General features: G+C 40.2%; 1 protein-coding gene across 1 annotated transcript in view; it reads left to right on the top strand.

The window, feature by feature from the left end:
- Positions 1 to 813: 813 nt before the first annotated feature.
- Positions 814 to 15508, top strand: part of RASEF (RAS and EF-hand domain containing) — a gene marked incomplete at both ends in the record, with an annotated part of 30087 nt that continues 15392 nt past the window's right edge. Inside the window, 4 exons of the mRNA XM_082012764.1 lie at positions 814 to 1172; positions 10819 to 10965; positions 11761 to 11851; positions 14604 to 14699. Of these exons, the coding sequence (XP_081868890.1) occupies positions 814 to 1172; positions 10819 to 10965; positions 11761 to 11851; positions 14604 to 14699 (693 nt within the window). The remainder of the gene's footprint in view (positions 1173 to 10818; positions 10966 to 11760; positions 11852 to 14603; positions 14700 to 15508) is intronic.

The raw sequence follows: 15508 nt of genomic DNA, 5'->3' as shown, positions 1-15508 counted from the left end.
TGGCTTCGACAAAGTGGGAAGTCTTGCCTTCTGTCAAGACAAACAGATGCTAGTTCTTCTATACAGAGCACTGAGAATCTGGCTCCTTTGATTTATTGATTTGAATCTAGCTCTTGTATTTTTGGTTTAAGCTGGCATTTTAACAATGCACATTTCTAAACTATTGGTGATGGGATAGCAGTGAGCACGTACTCGGCAATGTAGAACTCTAAGACTACTCGTGGTCAGCAAGAATTTATCTAGTGAAACTTTGGGTCATGCTGGGTTCCTTGTCTTTCCTGAACATACGGAGCACTTTTATTCTGCGGGAAAGCAGAAGCGAAATTTTAACACCTTGCGGTGACCGCATAGTATTGTGACCCACGTTTGATTGCTGCAGGGGGGTGGGACGCATTTTTAACGCGCGGTGCTCGTAAGCAGTTACCTGCGCTGTTGGCGACACACCGGGCAAAGGTGTGCAAGGGGAACGCCCTGCCCTTGCGCCTCCGGCCGCGGTCCGGGAGAAGAGGGGGCCGGCAGCTGCCGGGGCGCCGGCTCGGGACGCGCTGCTTTCCGCCGAGGCGCCGGCAGCCCTGCCCGGGTGCCGCGGGCCGCCCCGGCACGGCCAGGCGCCGGCCACAGGCGCGACCCGCCACCTGCGGCCTGCGGCCCGCCTCCCGGCCGCGCCCGGCCCCGCGGGGCGCCGGGGCGGAGCAGGGCCCGTCCCGCCCCGCCGATCCGACAGCAAAGTTGTGCCGCCAGGTCGGGCAGTCGCCGCCGCTCGCCCCGTCCCGTCCCGTCCGCCCGCGGGCGAAGGATCTGCTCCCCCGGCCCATGGATCCCGAGGCGGCGCGGGACGAGCTGTCCCGCCTGCGCGCCCTCTTCCTGGCTTGCGACGCCAGCGGCTCGGGCCGCATCGAGCGGGAGGACTTCGCGGCGCTCTGCGCCGAGCTGCGGGTGCAGCCGGCCGAGGCCGAGGCCATCTTCCAGCGCCTCGACAGCGACCGCGACGGGGCCATCACGTTCCCGGAGTTCGCCCGCGGCTTCCGCGGCGCCACCCGGCGGCGGCCCGGAGGCGGCGAGCCGGAGGCGGAGGAGGAGGAGGCGGCGGCGCCGTGGGCCGCCGCGGGCCTGGAGCAGCCCTGGAGAGACTTCGAGGTGCGGCTGGGGGACGAGGCCAGGTACATCCCCAGGTAAGCACCGGGCCCGCCGGCGCCGCCGCCCGCACCGCCCCGGGCGCCGCAAACCCGCCCCTGCCGCCTTCCGGAGGGAGAACGGCCCTCCGGGCAGCAGCTTGCGCCGGTGCTGATGCAATACCTGCCGGGGAACGGCCGTACCGGAGTTCAGCCTGACCTCTCGCCCGCTGTGCTGGCAGGTGCAGAGAGCTTGTCCCACGTCTGCTTTTTCCGGGGTTTTGAGGGTTTCCAGCTCTCTTTTTCCAGCCTGCTGCCGCTCGCCTGCATCCCCTCCGCTGCTCTGCCGGGGACCCACGTGAGGGAATCGGGCCGGTGAAATGCAGGGGATGCAAAGTGCTGCCAGCTCCGCGACTGAAACTTGGCCCCTCCGCAGTCCCGAGCAGCCCCTAGCATCTTTCTTGCGCTCCCGTCTTCCTTTTCCTGGTCAGTGCAGACCAAAAAAAACAGCTTTGCCTCCCGGCACGGCTCTCGGGCTAAGGAGCTCGCTGAAGTCCGTGGCTGCCGTCACCCTCGATGCCGGCGACATGAAGACAACTGACGGTAGCTTGGTTTGGGATTAAACCCGATTACCACGGGACTTGGCAGTGTTGAGCTGGTTCCAGTTTACACAGGTGCATTTCGGTGATTCGCAGTCATCTGCCTGAAACCTTAGGTGCTCAAAATTAGTATGAAAATGTTTGCCATAAGAAGTACAGAGTGATTCTGCTTCATTTAAAAATTGTAATTTAAGGTGGAAAACAAGCAATCTGAGTTTAAGGGTTTAGCAGCTAGTTAAGAGGCACTACTAAGAGTACGTGAATATATCCAGAGAGATTGTCAAGTTGCAGCGGGTGCTGGCTGCGAGATATGCAGAGGCTAAAAAGCACATTAGTTTCTGTGTAACTTTCGTAATAATTGAGTAGAACGTGCAGTTTATGGTTTTACAGGAGCATGTATCATTACTGGCAAATTTTTATTATACCAGTCTCCATATAGTGCACCTTAAATTCTTATCTACCATGGTAATTTTGTTCCAGACACTTTTAAAAGTGTGTTCGAATTGTGAGATGAAAAGTTTCTTCAGATTTACTTAACCTGCTACTCCTGTGCACAACTGGAGTAGATTGTTCTTTTCTTTTTGGACTGGAAGAGTAAATAACATTGATTAGTCTTACTGGACTGCACTGTTACAGACAGATCAGTAACTTCATACAGGTCCTTCCAACCTAGTTCATGATGCCTTCCTTGCTACATACTTGCTTGCTACAGTATGTGAATGAAACAAAACAAAACAAAATTTTTGAAAATTTGCAGAAGCAATTCATGACTTAACCTAAAGCCAGGCAGAAACTCAATAGGAGATGGAAAAAATCTGACTTGTGAACAGTGGTGGCTTGTGAAAGCATCCATCTCCTTTTGCTAATAAGCCTGTCTCAGTATCCTGGTTACTATGTTTGCAGCAGCAGTTTGAATATAATCCAGTTGTTTGTCTAGGAGTGTAGCAGGAGGGAAGAGGAACAGCTTTCGTTGGCTTGACTGTGCAGACACGTCCTTTAGTTTTGTTAAATTCATCATGACACTATCATTTGTGTTACGATTCTTAAATATCAAAATTGCAAACAGAACTAAATTTTGGTAAATACATGTGTATTAGGTGGGCAGTAATTTGATGTAAATGCTTCCTATTCATGTTCAGCTTTGTAAATAGCTTTGAACATCCTTCGTAGTTGGCTGTATTTATTAGGTGTGTGCCAACGTCAACTGAAGAACAGTGTGCCCTTTGTTTTCTTGCTCTTTCTCTTTCCTGTCCTGAAGTGCTAGAAGCAGATCTGTGTTACTGCTCAACTTTTTGACCCTTGTGGCCCACATCTTTTTTTGTTCAAATGTATGTGTAAGTTTTTTTTTTTTCATGTGAGTAGTCCCACTAAAATCATTTAAGACCACTTGTGTAAGGAATGAATATATTGAAATTGTTTGAGGAGTCTGGGCATAGGAGAGATTTTTAAGCAACAGAATATAACAAAACCATGTAAAGTACAAGCTGGTAGTTCAAAAATGTTATTGTATTATTTAAATTATTTAAATTTTTTAGTTGTTTATCAGCTCAGGATTTTTTTAGGGAAAGGCGGTACTTTGAGAAACAGACCTAGCTTGGAACACACCTGCATCTTCAATACTATAAAACAGTTGGTGTCCTCACATTGTGGTTTATTACTTTTCATATGTTTGCTCTAACATTAGGTTTGAAAACAGTGAGGAAAAGTAATTACAAAGAAGAAACTCCTCAAACCCAAACTAGTGGAGTTAGTTGTCCATATTTTTTATCTCGATCGTGTGGTTTTTATCTGGATCATTTTGGGGTTCAGACCCTCAAAATGCTATGCCTTCTGGCCCCAGTCTAGCAAAACACTGGCACATGTGCTCTGATGCTGTTGTGGTTTATATATAGAGAAACAAGGCATAATAGATGGAAGTAGCAAGATAAAACCAGGGCTGAACTCAGGAAAAAATTGCGCAGTGAACACCTGTGGTCTCTATCATTCCTGAGCTTGACTGAGCGCCCATGGGAATCAAGGGGAAATTTTTTACCGATATCAATGTACATGGTTCAGCCTCTGTTTCTGTGACTGAGCTTTTAAAAGCCATAAATAAGCCTCCATAATGAGGTGTGAAACCCAGTAACAGGTCAATATCCTGACCCAGTCCTCAGTGTCGTAGGATAGCAGACATTAGATACAACATTGTTTACTGCCAGGTATTGCCTTGTCCAGGTACTAAAATAAGCATATACTAAAAGAAGTGTATTTTGAATTTAGTTAATTTTTAAAAAGGAAATTTTATTATGGAACGGAACTTGCCTCTCTCTAGTTTGGTGTATCAGTTTCACAGTTCTATTAGCTTATACTTTAGAACATCAAAGTCTGCACTGGAGCTGTGGTTGTATCGGTTACAGTTGAACAGGAGAAGTAACATCAAAGAGATTCTTTCCAGCCTTGCTGCTTTCCTCCCCATCTGAACAGATTTTTGGGACTGAATTCAGTTAGATTTCTTGGTAAGGTGGTCACTGTGAGTCAAAGTATTGTTTGCCTTAGTCTTTACACTTTCTCAGTAGTCAGTTGTGCCTCTAGCACAAAAAATGTGGAAAATCTTTCCAGGCAGATGACTTAATATAGTGTGTGAAATTGGATTTTTGTGGAGTTGTGTACAGGGTTGAGGGTTTTTTTGGCATTCATTTAATTTAAAATACAGCTACCCTTCTTTGTTGTTATCAGGTATAATGAGTAATTAAATCAGGTATAATGAGTAATTGAACACAAAAGATTGCAATGCCTTTGATTTATATGTAGTGAATTGCCAACTGGAGTATACTTGTGTGATCTGTTTTACTGAGAGCTGAGGCATGTTCGTTAGTTTGTTCCTCTAAGAAGTACTTGCAATAATACAGGAGTAGACAAAGAAAGCTAAAAAACTTACCTATTTGGTGCTCCAGGCAGTGAGTGCTCTAGTGTATTGCCTGCACTGGAGGGATTTAGCCCTCGACTGTGTTTCTGGGTGTTGCATTCTTTTTTAATATGTGGCCAACCTCAGATCTGTTTGGTTTTCAGTAGTAAGATTAAATGGTTCACTCCACACTCCTCCACCAGGCATGTGCTCCTTTAAGCATGTGGGAAAGTCTCCTAATGGCAACGCTTTTCCATTCCTCAGCTTGAACAGAGAATGACCCAACATCTGCTGACACTTCGAGAGAAAACCTGTACTTACAAATGCTACAACAGTTTTTTGTGTCTCTAAATGACAGGCAAAAAACTTTCCAGAAAACAGATTTTGAAATTTTAATCTCAAAGACCTTCAGTCAGAAAGAACAAAGACTTGGGACTGTGTGTGCTGTGTGCATTCTTGTGTATTGTGGGATCGCTCTGGGGTAAACTGAATCCCTTTAAGCACTACCAGGCAATTTTTTGTTGTGATACTTGGCAAATTGGATAATCTGATTGGAAAATGAGCTAAGTTAATTTGAGTAAGAATGGATGGATGCATCTGGAGAAGAAAGTTTCTATCCCTATTTCGAGTTAAATTCTGCTTCTGAGAGTCCTCATACTTCATTGCTTTTCTTTCTAGTCTTGGGGACTGTTTTATTCGTATGCATTGTACTTTGGGCCAGGCTGACTGTTCATCAGACTCTGATTTCAACGCTGCCAGACTGATATTTTATGCATTGTACAATTCCAAAGTCATAACGTGATTATGATAACAATTCACCCCCAATCATGTCATCTGGAGTTGTATGGAAAATGTGGATCAGGGGGATGTGATAAAATGGGAAGAGTGCTGTTTTTAACATGAGCTACTTAAACTGTGAAGACAGGTGGTGCTCATGGGATATACTGCTGTGCTACAGCAAAGGAGAGGGGTTCTGCTGCATAAAACAACAGCCAAGACCTGTTGTGCTTTTGCTATCACGAGCCAGGATGGATTTTTGCCAAAGTCAATACAGAGCACAGCATCAGCTCTCATCAGCAATTTGTGTTTACTTTGAAGAGATGATGAAGCATGATACCAGCACTGGAGAGGTTTCCTTGGAAGTTGAAGTGTGTAACCTGGAGAGGGAATAAAAACAAATCCTGAGGAAAAACAAATGCTGGGTACCCCTTTGTCACAGCGCTGGAGAGGGGATCTCTGCTTTAAGAATCATATCTTGTCTTTTAATACGTCTCACGACAGGGGTTTGACAAATGTGCTTTGCTGGAAGTGTGATGGACGCCTTTCTGGAGCTAGAAGACTTTCTGAGCTACCTTAGCTTTTACTGCTCTTCTGTTTTTCGCTTTAATCAGAACAGCATCCCTGCTGAATAACTTAATCACTATAGCATTTGCTGTCCTGTATTTTCATGTCACACAATCATTTGACATAACCATATCTTTTGGCGCATTCTACTTTTCCACATACTTCACCTTTCCCTCCCTGTCCCGCAGTCTTTCCCACTCATTCCCCACTGCTTCCAAATCACAACTCTGTCTTTAGGCAAGGAACAGTATTTATTCCTTGGAATTATTAAAAATCCCTTCTCTGGGAATGAGCCCTTGGCCAGGCTCTGTCATCTGGGGGTTGCAGATTTGTTCATCTTCTTTTAATGCAGCCTGATTCTGAAGGGGCAGATACAGGAGAAGAAAAGGTGCTATTAAAAAAAAACCTCCATAGTGCCTGAGGTTGAGAAATACCTTGAACTTTACACCATGTTAGCATTTCATGTAATCTGTTTTTCCTCAAGGCTCTTCATCTAGGAGCAAGTGTTAGGCACCCAGCTGTGACAAAAGTAGATCCTTTCCAATTTGAAATGAATTTGGTCGATATTTACTGGTGTCTGATGTGATGGTATATCCAGTGTGTCTGCTTTTCAGAAAAAGGTATTTCTCTGTCTCTTGGTGGCACACGTAGGCTATTGGTCTCCACTGTAAGGGCAATCATCAGATGTGTAAATGCTTGATCTTTCTCTGAGCACCCAGCTCATGTATACTTCATGCCTTCATGCCCAGAGCAGAACAGAGTTGCTACAAGTGATGAGAGTAATTTTACAAGCTTACCTACACTGGGAAGACGTTATTAGAATAGTGTTCTAAAACTTAGGAACAGGAGTGTATTATCAGCATGAAAACAAGTTTAAGTGTTAAGACAAAGGGAACTGGAGACAAACAAATGCAGCGATATTTATTGCAACTAATCTGTCCTGCTGCAGTAGTGTCACTAATATTTACCAAAGCATGTGAAAACAAAGGAGTGATTGAAAATATAGAAAGAGACAATTTGGAGAAATTCCTCATAATCATCAAACACTTACTGCATGTTGATATAGAGTGTATATAGCTTCATCCTTCTAAAATCCTGTGTATCTATAAAATATCACAGTGTGCTTACTGCTAATTTATCACAGATACATGGAGTGATTAAATCAATAGCAGTCTTCCCAATTCATGAAAGTGTAAGCTCTTGCTGAGCGTGTAAGTGATTAAGCAGAGTCCTATCAATTTCGCTGCATGACTTTAATTTCTCCTCTGTTTTTTTTTGTTGCTGCAGTAGTTGTTGAGTCATGTTTTTAATTAAGACTTCCCCTAAGTTGCCATAGAAGCACTCAGATAAGTGTCGCTGAGAATTTCAGTGGCCAGTGTTAATCTAAAAAAGCCTTCCAGGCTTTCTAGAATCCTGCACAGTTGTGGTTGTATGGGTATCGTTTTGTTTCTTAAGCCTAAGTACTGCTTCATAAAACTGCATCTCTGAGATATTTTGAATCCATCTGGATGGTAACTGGTTACTGGGCTAAAAATATAAAGAGGGTTTTGTATCACAGAGGGAGAATAAACTCTCACAATAACTACTTTGTGCTTCTGACTACTGCATCTTAAAGTAGACTTAGCTGCATGGTAGAGGCTCAGCAGCATGGAGATACTGATTTTTATCTTCAGTTCTGGTATGTGTATTTGCATACACTTGGAAAAGAAGCTGCAAGAGGAAGTGGCTGTGGCATTTTTGCAAAGGGAATGAAAGTTGCAGAAATACATTACAATATTCCACTATAAATGTCTTCTCCTTCTGGCACAAATACACTAAGCAAAGGCCAGACTAATTGTTTGAATCTCTGCTTCCTCAGCATAAGACACTGTACTTTCAATTTTGCTACTCCATTAATAATCTGTATGGTAGGAGGCCTCTGGTTTTAATATTATGCATGTGCTATTTTGGAACTCGGCATTTGTAGTACAGTTTGAGGTACAGTGTAGTTCTAGGGATGTAGCTTCATTTCATTTAAAGGCAGTAGCTGACTAATCCTGCAAAAGATAGGGTGTGAAAGATACAGTACCAACACAACCTTATAATCTTATGAAAAAAGTTATGTAGGTCCTCAAAAATCCAACCCTAATTCAGTGACCTGTGATGTAGAAGAGAATGAGGAAAACATTTGCAGAAGTAATGAATATTTTATGTTAGCATCAAGTAACAAATAATTTTCCTGCTGTTTGTTTGCTTTCTAGGAAACAAGGTTATTAGTAGGCATCTTGTTGGTGAAATGTAAAGGAAACTTAAAGGAAACAAGAAAATTTCAGAACACAGATTTCATGTTTGTATTTCGTATTTCTAGGAATCATGTATGTTGACCTAGATTGTGCTGAATTTATCTGCCTTGGGAGGATGGATAAACTTTGTCCATCTCACTGTGGCTAGTGCCATTTTTATTTTACATGCAACTCATTTAAAGGACTGTGTGTATATTCACACTGTTTGAAGAAATTACATTCTTCAGCAGCTAATTCTGAGTACAATGTCCACTTCCATCTAAAATTTGAAGCTATTCTGGTATAGTTTATTGGCTGTTAGGGTAAGCAACTTGCAGCTCTGAAGGACACCTGCTGAAGTGCTATGAATTTATGAAATGCAGCATACGTTACCTGCTCTCACTGCAACTATCAAGAATAAATGGAATTTCAGATGGAGAGACTACAGAGAGGCTACATTTTGTAATGTTTGAAAATTTGAAAAAAACATCCAGGCTCCATCTTCAAGCCTACCCAACATTTATGGAAGTATAGTAGGAATTCTGTAAATGGTGACACCCTGAGACACTGAACTTATTGTTTGTCCAGGTGTATGTACTTGGAAATTAATGTCTAAATGCTACAAATCTGCTGTACATTTGAAATTTAATTGAGATCTGATGAAACCAAACTTCAGACTTATTTTGTGATGCACACTGTCATCAGAACCGTTCCAAAACACTGTTGTGCTGCAGTAAAGCATTTAGCACAGAAATCTCACATTTGCCTGTTATGTTGTGATAGTACAGACTGAAAGAAGGGCAGATTTTAAGTCTACAATTTTATTTTTATTTTTTGGCTTTTCCTAGTTTTAATATATCTGATGGTGCTGGGAATGTCCCTGTTGTTTTAACGCAATGTTGTTGCTAAGGAAAATGTCCTTAACCATATTTTAAAGGCAAATTATTAATTGAGTATATATATGGTTGGGGAGTTCTTTAAATGATACATTATTTATACGTAGTGTGTAGCATCTGATGATCAGATAAATTTCTGTGTTACTGTGACTATTTGTGAACCTTGACATTTCTCTATTTAAAATATATTTTGAAAAAGAAATTGTGTGCATACATTGGAAGATATTCAGAGCACTACATTAAGTTTAGCTTAACTTCTGGAAATAATGACTATAGCTAAAGCATTAGCCTTTGTAAAGGAAACTCCTTGCAAGACAGAAACATGTACGTACACAGAAATGCCCCTGGCATCAGTAAATCTATATTTCTTTCTGCTGTTGTTGTGTTTCTGTGTATTGAAATGAATGTCAGCATTTCAGCTGGAAACAGATTTTACAGTGTTCTGAAATACTTCAGTTGTTTGCAATGGGAATCTGAGTAACAATTACGGTACTGTTGTAATAAAATAAGTTATACCTTCAGTGGGGAAATCACGAAGGAGAAGTAGTTCATAATCTTAAGATGTGGAATTGCTTGAAGTGCTGAAAAAATGCAGAGAATATACACTGACTGTTGATATCATGCATGTCGTGAAGGTATTAGATAGCACTGCCCTCACGGAAGATAGGAAAATATCATCTGTCTAATGAGGAAGATCACGAAATCAGAGTTTAAACTTTCCTTTAACAACAAAAAGAGGTAATGTATTCGTGATATGTTAGATATGGTGTTAGACTAGAACTTGCAAAACATTAGTTTTGTTTGCATTTCTGCCACTGGTATGCTGTGTTTCTGCATTACCGGCCCACTTCCTCCACCTTTCTAGACCTGAGCTTCCCTTTTCCTTCTTTTTCTGTTTAATTTTTAAGTTCTTGAATACCTGTTCACATTCTGACATATAGTCTACGTGGCAATCAACTTCAAATTTCTTTGTGACTGCTAAATTCTGTTATAGAATTTTCTTTGTTGTATTGCCTTATGGTAATCCAGATACTGGAGCTTAGCTGGCATGTAACGCAAAGGGTTACATGGAGTTACTAGTGGTATGACCAGAAATCAGTGCTTTTTATGTAGTAACCTGTGTAATAATGTTTTTGTGCTTATGCTATTCTTTGTTTTTTTAGCTCATCAAGATTCTTGCTTTGACAATTAAAGCTGTATACAATCTATGTAAATGAGTCCAGATCAAATGGAAATCAGAATGTACTATTCTTTCACTGGGGCAGCTTTTAAGAAGCAGTATAAATTTCAGGAGGGCTTTTAATAACTAAAGGGTATACAGAAACATTTTTCTTTCTTCTATATGAGATATCTGTTGTCTTTCACATGAGAATCATATACAGAATTAACTTCTTAAAACAATTAATTTTTGGGGCTATAAAACAGGGCTGGCATTATTAGGAGTGCAGTTGTCTGGACCAGAATAACTTGTTTTAAACCAGAGAGCTATATTCTCTTAAGATAAGGAGTTTTTTCTATAGTAACTATATTAAAGAAGCAGAAAGGGTAAACATCATTTAGAAATATTCAGACATAGCATGCTGGATGTTCAACATCTGTATCTAATTTGCTAATTTTTTAAAATATGCAAAAAGTGGTATATCTTCATTTGTATTACATTTTTCAAATCTGTTATAGAACATTGTTCCAAGTAAGTGTGTTAACATGGTATCTCTCTTTCAGACAAGAACAGGTCAGTGTTCTGTATCAGAACATACACATAGCGGAACCAAGATTAATCCAGCCCTATGAACATGTCATTAAGAACTTCATTCGAGAGATCAAACTTCAAAGCACAGAGATGGAAACTTTGGCCATTGCGGTAAAAAGGTATAGTGAGTTTTGTTTCTCATTCAGTTATGCAGTTATTTTTTTCTCTATCACATTTTGTTGGGCTAAACTACTGGGAGTTAATGCCAAAATATGTCATGTGGAGTATTTCTATAAACTGAATTCAAAGGTTGGTTTATATGCACACACATGTGCATAAACACATATAGCAGCTTGCAAATGATTCCTTGTTATATTTTGGATAAGTCCTGGACCAAATTTTTACCGGCTCTATTCCTATGTTTAATCTCTTAAAACATTTTGACTTCTCTTCCTTGGTTGTAACTTTGAGTTTTAGCATACACACCCATTATACTTTAATTTTAGAAACCATATTTTTGCTTCTTCAGCTTCAAGGGGTGTATTTACGATTGTAACTACTTGGCATTTGCAGTCTCACATCGTTACTGCCAAAACCAAACAGATTAGCTCAGGTCAGAGATGTTGTATGTGTGGGTGGTGCAAGTTGCTGTAGTTATCCTTTTGAAGTCTCTTGATAAGATAACCAGAGGGGCCTTTTATCTCTGTAACTTAATTTTCAAAATGCAGATGTGATATATTTCATACTAATCATCAGCTATCAAGTATTATTTAAAACGTAGTTTGCCTGTATCTTCAAATTAATTTGTGATTTTTGTTCCCAACTGTACCAATTTCAAGGTCTGGGCAATGTAAGACTGTTTCCATGTCTGTCTGTCTAATTTGTTTCAGCTGAGGTAGGCAGATGTGTTTCACACAATGTTTCTGTCAAGCCAGAGGGCAATTCTTAAGAGACTATTCACTTTTAAATTTTAGAGCTCAGGATAAAGCAGCAGTTCAGCTCAGTGAACTGGAGGAAGAGATGGAACAACGGATACAGGCTGCAGAGTATAAAGTTAAAAAGGAAGTGAGTATTTTATATTTACAGAATTTCATAATTACCAAACTCACAGTGGTCTTAAGCAGGATTGATGATCAGGTGTGTTTCTGATCCTAATGGTCTGACTCAAAGCCACCGAAGGCAGGGCCTGGATGAAAAGAAGCTATCCATGAGATCAAAAGTGTACTCTCTTAATGCTTTGCCAAAGAGGAATGGCTGCTTAGATGTAATAAACCAAGAAAACAAAGTCTTCCTCTTTTGTGAGAATATGCTGGCCTAGAGGAATTTATTTCTGAGACCAGTATTGGAAACAGATTGGAGAAAATAACCTTTCACCATAAAAGAATGGAATCTAGTTCTCCTACCAGATTAATTTATGTAGAAATTAATGCTTAGATCATTTGTTCCTAATTTGTATATCTGCCTGGAGCAGTGATCCTTGTTTCCCTCATTCTCATGCTGCAAATATATTTTAGAGAGTTAGAGACATAAGAGAGGGTAATTGTCATGACAGTGTGTGAGGGCCTGGACCTCCCAAAGTTGATGGGGAATTCTGTTTCAGTGTGCTCAAGTTTTAGTCATTGTTTCAACTGGCTTGCAGTCTTGATAGAAAAGTACAAGAATCCTCTTCCCCCTACCCATTGAAAAATGTATTAGAGCCACATGTTACCGTGTAATTCTAAGCAAAGACAGTACAGTAAAACCACCCTACCTGTGTAGTCTGCTTCATGTTGGACTGTTAATAAAATAAACCTAACTTTACAATGTGCCTAAGAATAACTATTTTTGAAAGTGTTCTAATGTGTACATAAGAAATTTGTGGATTAAAACATATAGTATTGGTGTAATTATTGCTTTGTACGACACATAATATACTGAGCATCTATAGATTTGATATGAGTTCTTTCACTAAAGCATTTGCAGAATCAGAAGCAACAAAGTGATGTCTGCCAACTTGCTGATTTTAATAGTCCACAGTAATTGATCTGTTAAGGTAAATGGTATTCTGATAGGTTTCCTTCAAACGGCATCTTTTTCTGTACAAGAGGAAACATTCCTACCAAACCATAGAAGTCAGTCGTTTTCCTAGCAACAAAATATAATGATGTAAAAATGTTAAAGATATCACCCCAGCAAAAAGCGTACCATAATATGTTTAACTAATTATAATGCAACTGTCAGTACAGATAAACTTTCAATTTCCAGAAACTAAGCATTTATGATTAGAAAACAAATACATTTGGTCTGGAAAATTTCTGTTCTGCAAAAAGTGGTAAATCACTGAAAAAAGCCCTGAAGACTGTGTTTCATTACTGTAAAAATATGACTGGGATGTGTGTATTCACTCATTCTGAGAACATCCACAGTTATGTACTTGCATTATGTGAAAACACATCTGCTATGTATTATCCACATCTAGTTTGTGTTTCTCATTCTAAAAAGTCCTCACACTGTCACCGAGTTGCATGGTTTACAATTTCACTGTTCATGCCTAGCTATGGATAGGAAAGGTGGGCTGTAACTTGTTTTTCACAGCACTCTTTTCAGTTTCACTCCTAAAAGTTCCCTTTAGCTCATAGCTCCACATATTCCATCTACTAAAACGCCCTGAGAGTAAATGTGAGATATTTACTTTGTGGGATTGTACTAAGCCATTAATCTTAACGCCTGCACTCAAGGCTATTGTTTGTCAGAGTGATCTCACTCATGCCACTGTGACGCCTGCCTCTGCATGATAGTATCTGCAGGTTGAGCCTATCCTATATTTTGTTTCTTCAAGGGACGCAGATAGTTACCAAACAATACTTAGGAGTATGTAAGTGCCAACAGTAAGAGAATACAGCTCAAGCTGATAACTTTTGTTATCATTTTAACACACGGATGTCAGCATCACCTACAGGAAAGCACTGAATTCTGAGCAAAGTCCATGTCAAAACTCAACCTATCTCATTGACACTGTGTGTAACTGCAGCATTCTGATTTCCTATGTTGTGAAACTGTGCACTGAAGTCCCTGGGGAGTGACTGGAGTGAGTTAAACACGTGCTCCTCTATAGCATGTGGAACACACCATTCTTCATACTATTCTTGTCATTGTGCTTGATGTAACTTCCTTGCAAAATCTGTTTGATGAAAATGAGACTCAGAATAGTGTACTTGGTTTGATATTCAGACCAATTACCATATGAAACTAAAGATGCTGTCATCAGCATATCTTTTACCGAACATGGGCCTGTAGTATTCCAATACTTGCAAATGAAAAAATTTAAAAGAAAACCAGAAATAAAGAAGTACCTGATGATGGCACAATAATGTTTTACTAGCACATTGTATGCTGAGCCATAGAAGGAAGGCTGGTTTGAAAAAAAGGATGTAATGCCCTGATTTGAGTGTGGCTGTGTATGTATATATCTATATATGCAATACACACCTAAATTTATGTACAAATAAAATTTGAACACCTCTCTCTCAGTTTTTGTGCTTTTAAGACATTGAGAATGTTAAGCACAGGAGGCTATGACATGAATAACAAACACTGAATTGACCCATATTTTTGCTTCCACCTTACCATTTTATTTCTACAAATATTTTGTAAGTAGACTGCAATTACAGAATCAGTATCTGTGGATCTTAAGGAAGGGGCAGGTTGACATAATGGAAAGACAAAATTAAACACGTTAGTCTAAGGGGAAAGTGTGTGGTTTCCAAACTGATGAATGTGTTACTTAAGAAATGTTTGAGACCTGTCTCAACTTTTAATGAGATAAAAAATGTTGCAGGAGAAGCGAAAAGCTGAAGAAGCACTAAATGAGCTGAAGCGCCAGTATGATACTGAAGTTGGGGATCTTCAGGTGACAATAAAAAAACTTAAAAAAGTAAGTGAGTTGAATCACAGAATCACAGAATCATTAACATTGGTAAACACCTTTAAGATCATCAAGTCCAACCATCAACGCAACACCACCATGACCACTAAACCATGTCCTGAAGTGCCACGTCCACAGGTTTTTGAACACTTAAAAAAAGCCATGGCAAGAGTTTTTCAAGTGTTTTAAGAGATGCTGACCATAGGAAGTGCCTTCCCCAGGATGGATAATCATACCTGTAGGTTTTTTATCTTACTGTGTATTAGTAAATGGTAACTGCAAATATTTTTTAGGTTGTGTTGTCATTCTGTGCTGTGGTATTTATTCTGTGTAGTTTACTGAAATACATAGGAAAGGGCCCAACTGCTAGCTGAATTCTGTTGCCGAATAATTTTCTAGCTCCATCAAGTTATTAACATTCTAATTATCTAGCCCTGTATTTGATACTGTAGAAATAGTCTAATGTATCACCTATAAGTATTTTTAATTCATAGATTTAGATGAAATTGGCAACCCAAGTATAGTAATTTACTAGATACAGTAATATGTATATATAACAATAGTGGGGATACACCTGTTTATACGTTCTCAATAGCTGGCTTCTGTGTCACTAGTTACGCATATTCAACACCTACAGATTTCAAAATGCTCATCAAACATCTTTTAGGTATTGATTTAAAAGATCATATAGAAATCCAGAAATTTTTGGAGTAATGCTGCCTACTCACACAGTTGGGAAAACTATGGGTTTTAAAAACTTTAATAGCTGCAACATGTTTTAGGGTCTAGTTATTGTGATTTCCATTACTTTTTATGTA

Source organism: Phaethon aethereus (assembly GCF_964289735.1).
Source record: "Phaethon aethereus genome assembly, chromosome: Z".
In the NCBI taxonomy this organism is placed as follows: Eukaryota; Metazoa; Chordata; class Aves; order Phaethontiformes; family Phaethontidae; genus Phaethon; species Phaethon aethereus.
The sequence above is the reverse complement of the archived record's forward strand: the minus strand, read 5'-3'. Positions and strand labels throughout refer to the sequence as shown.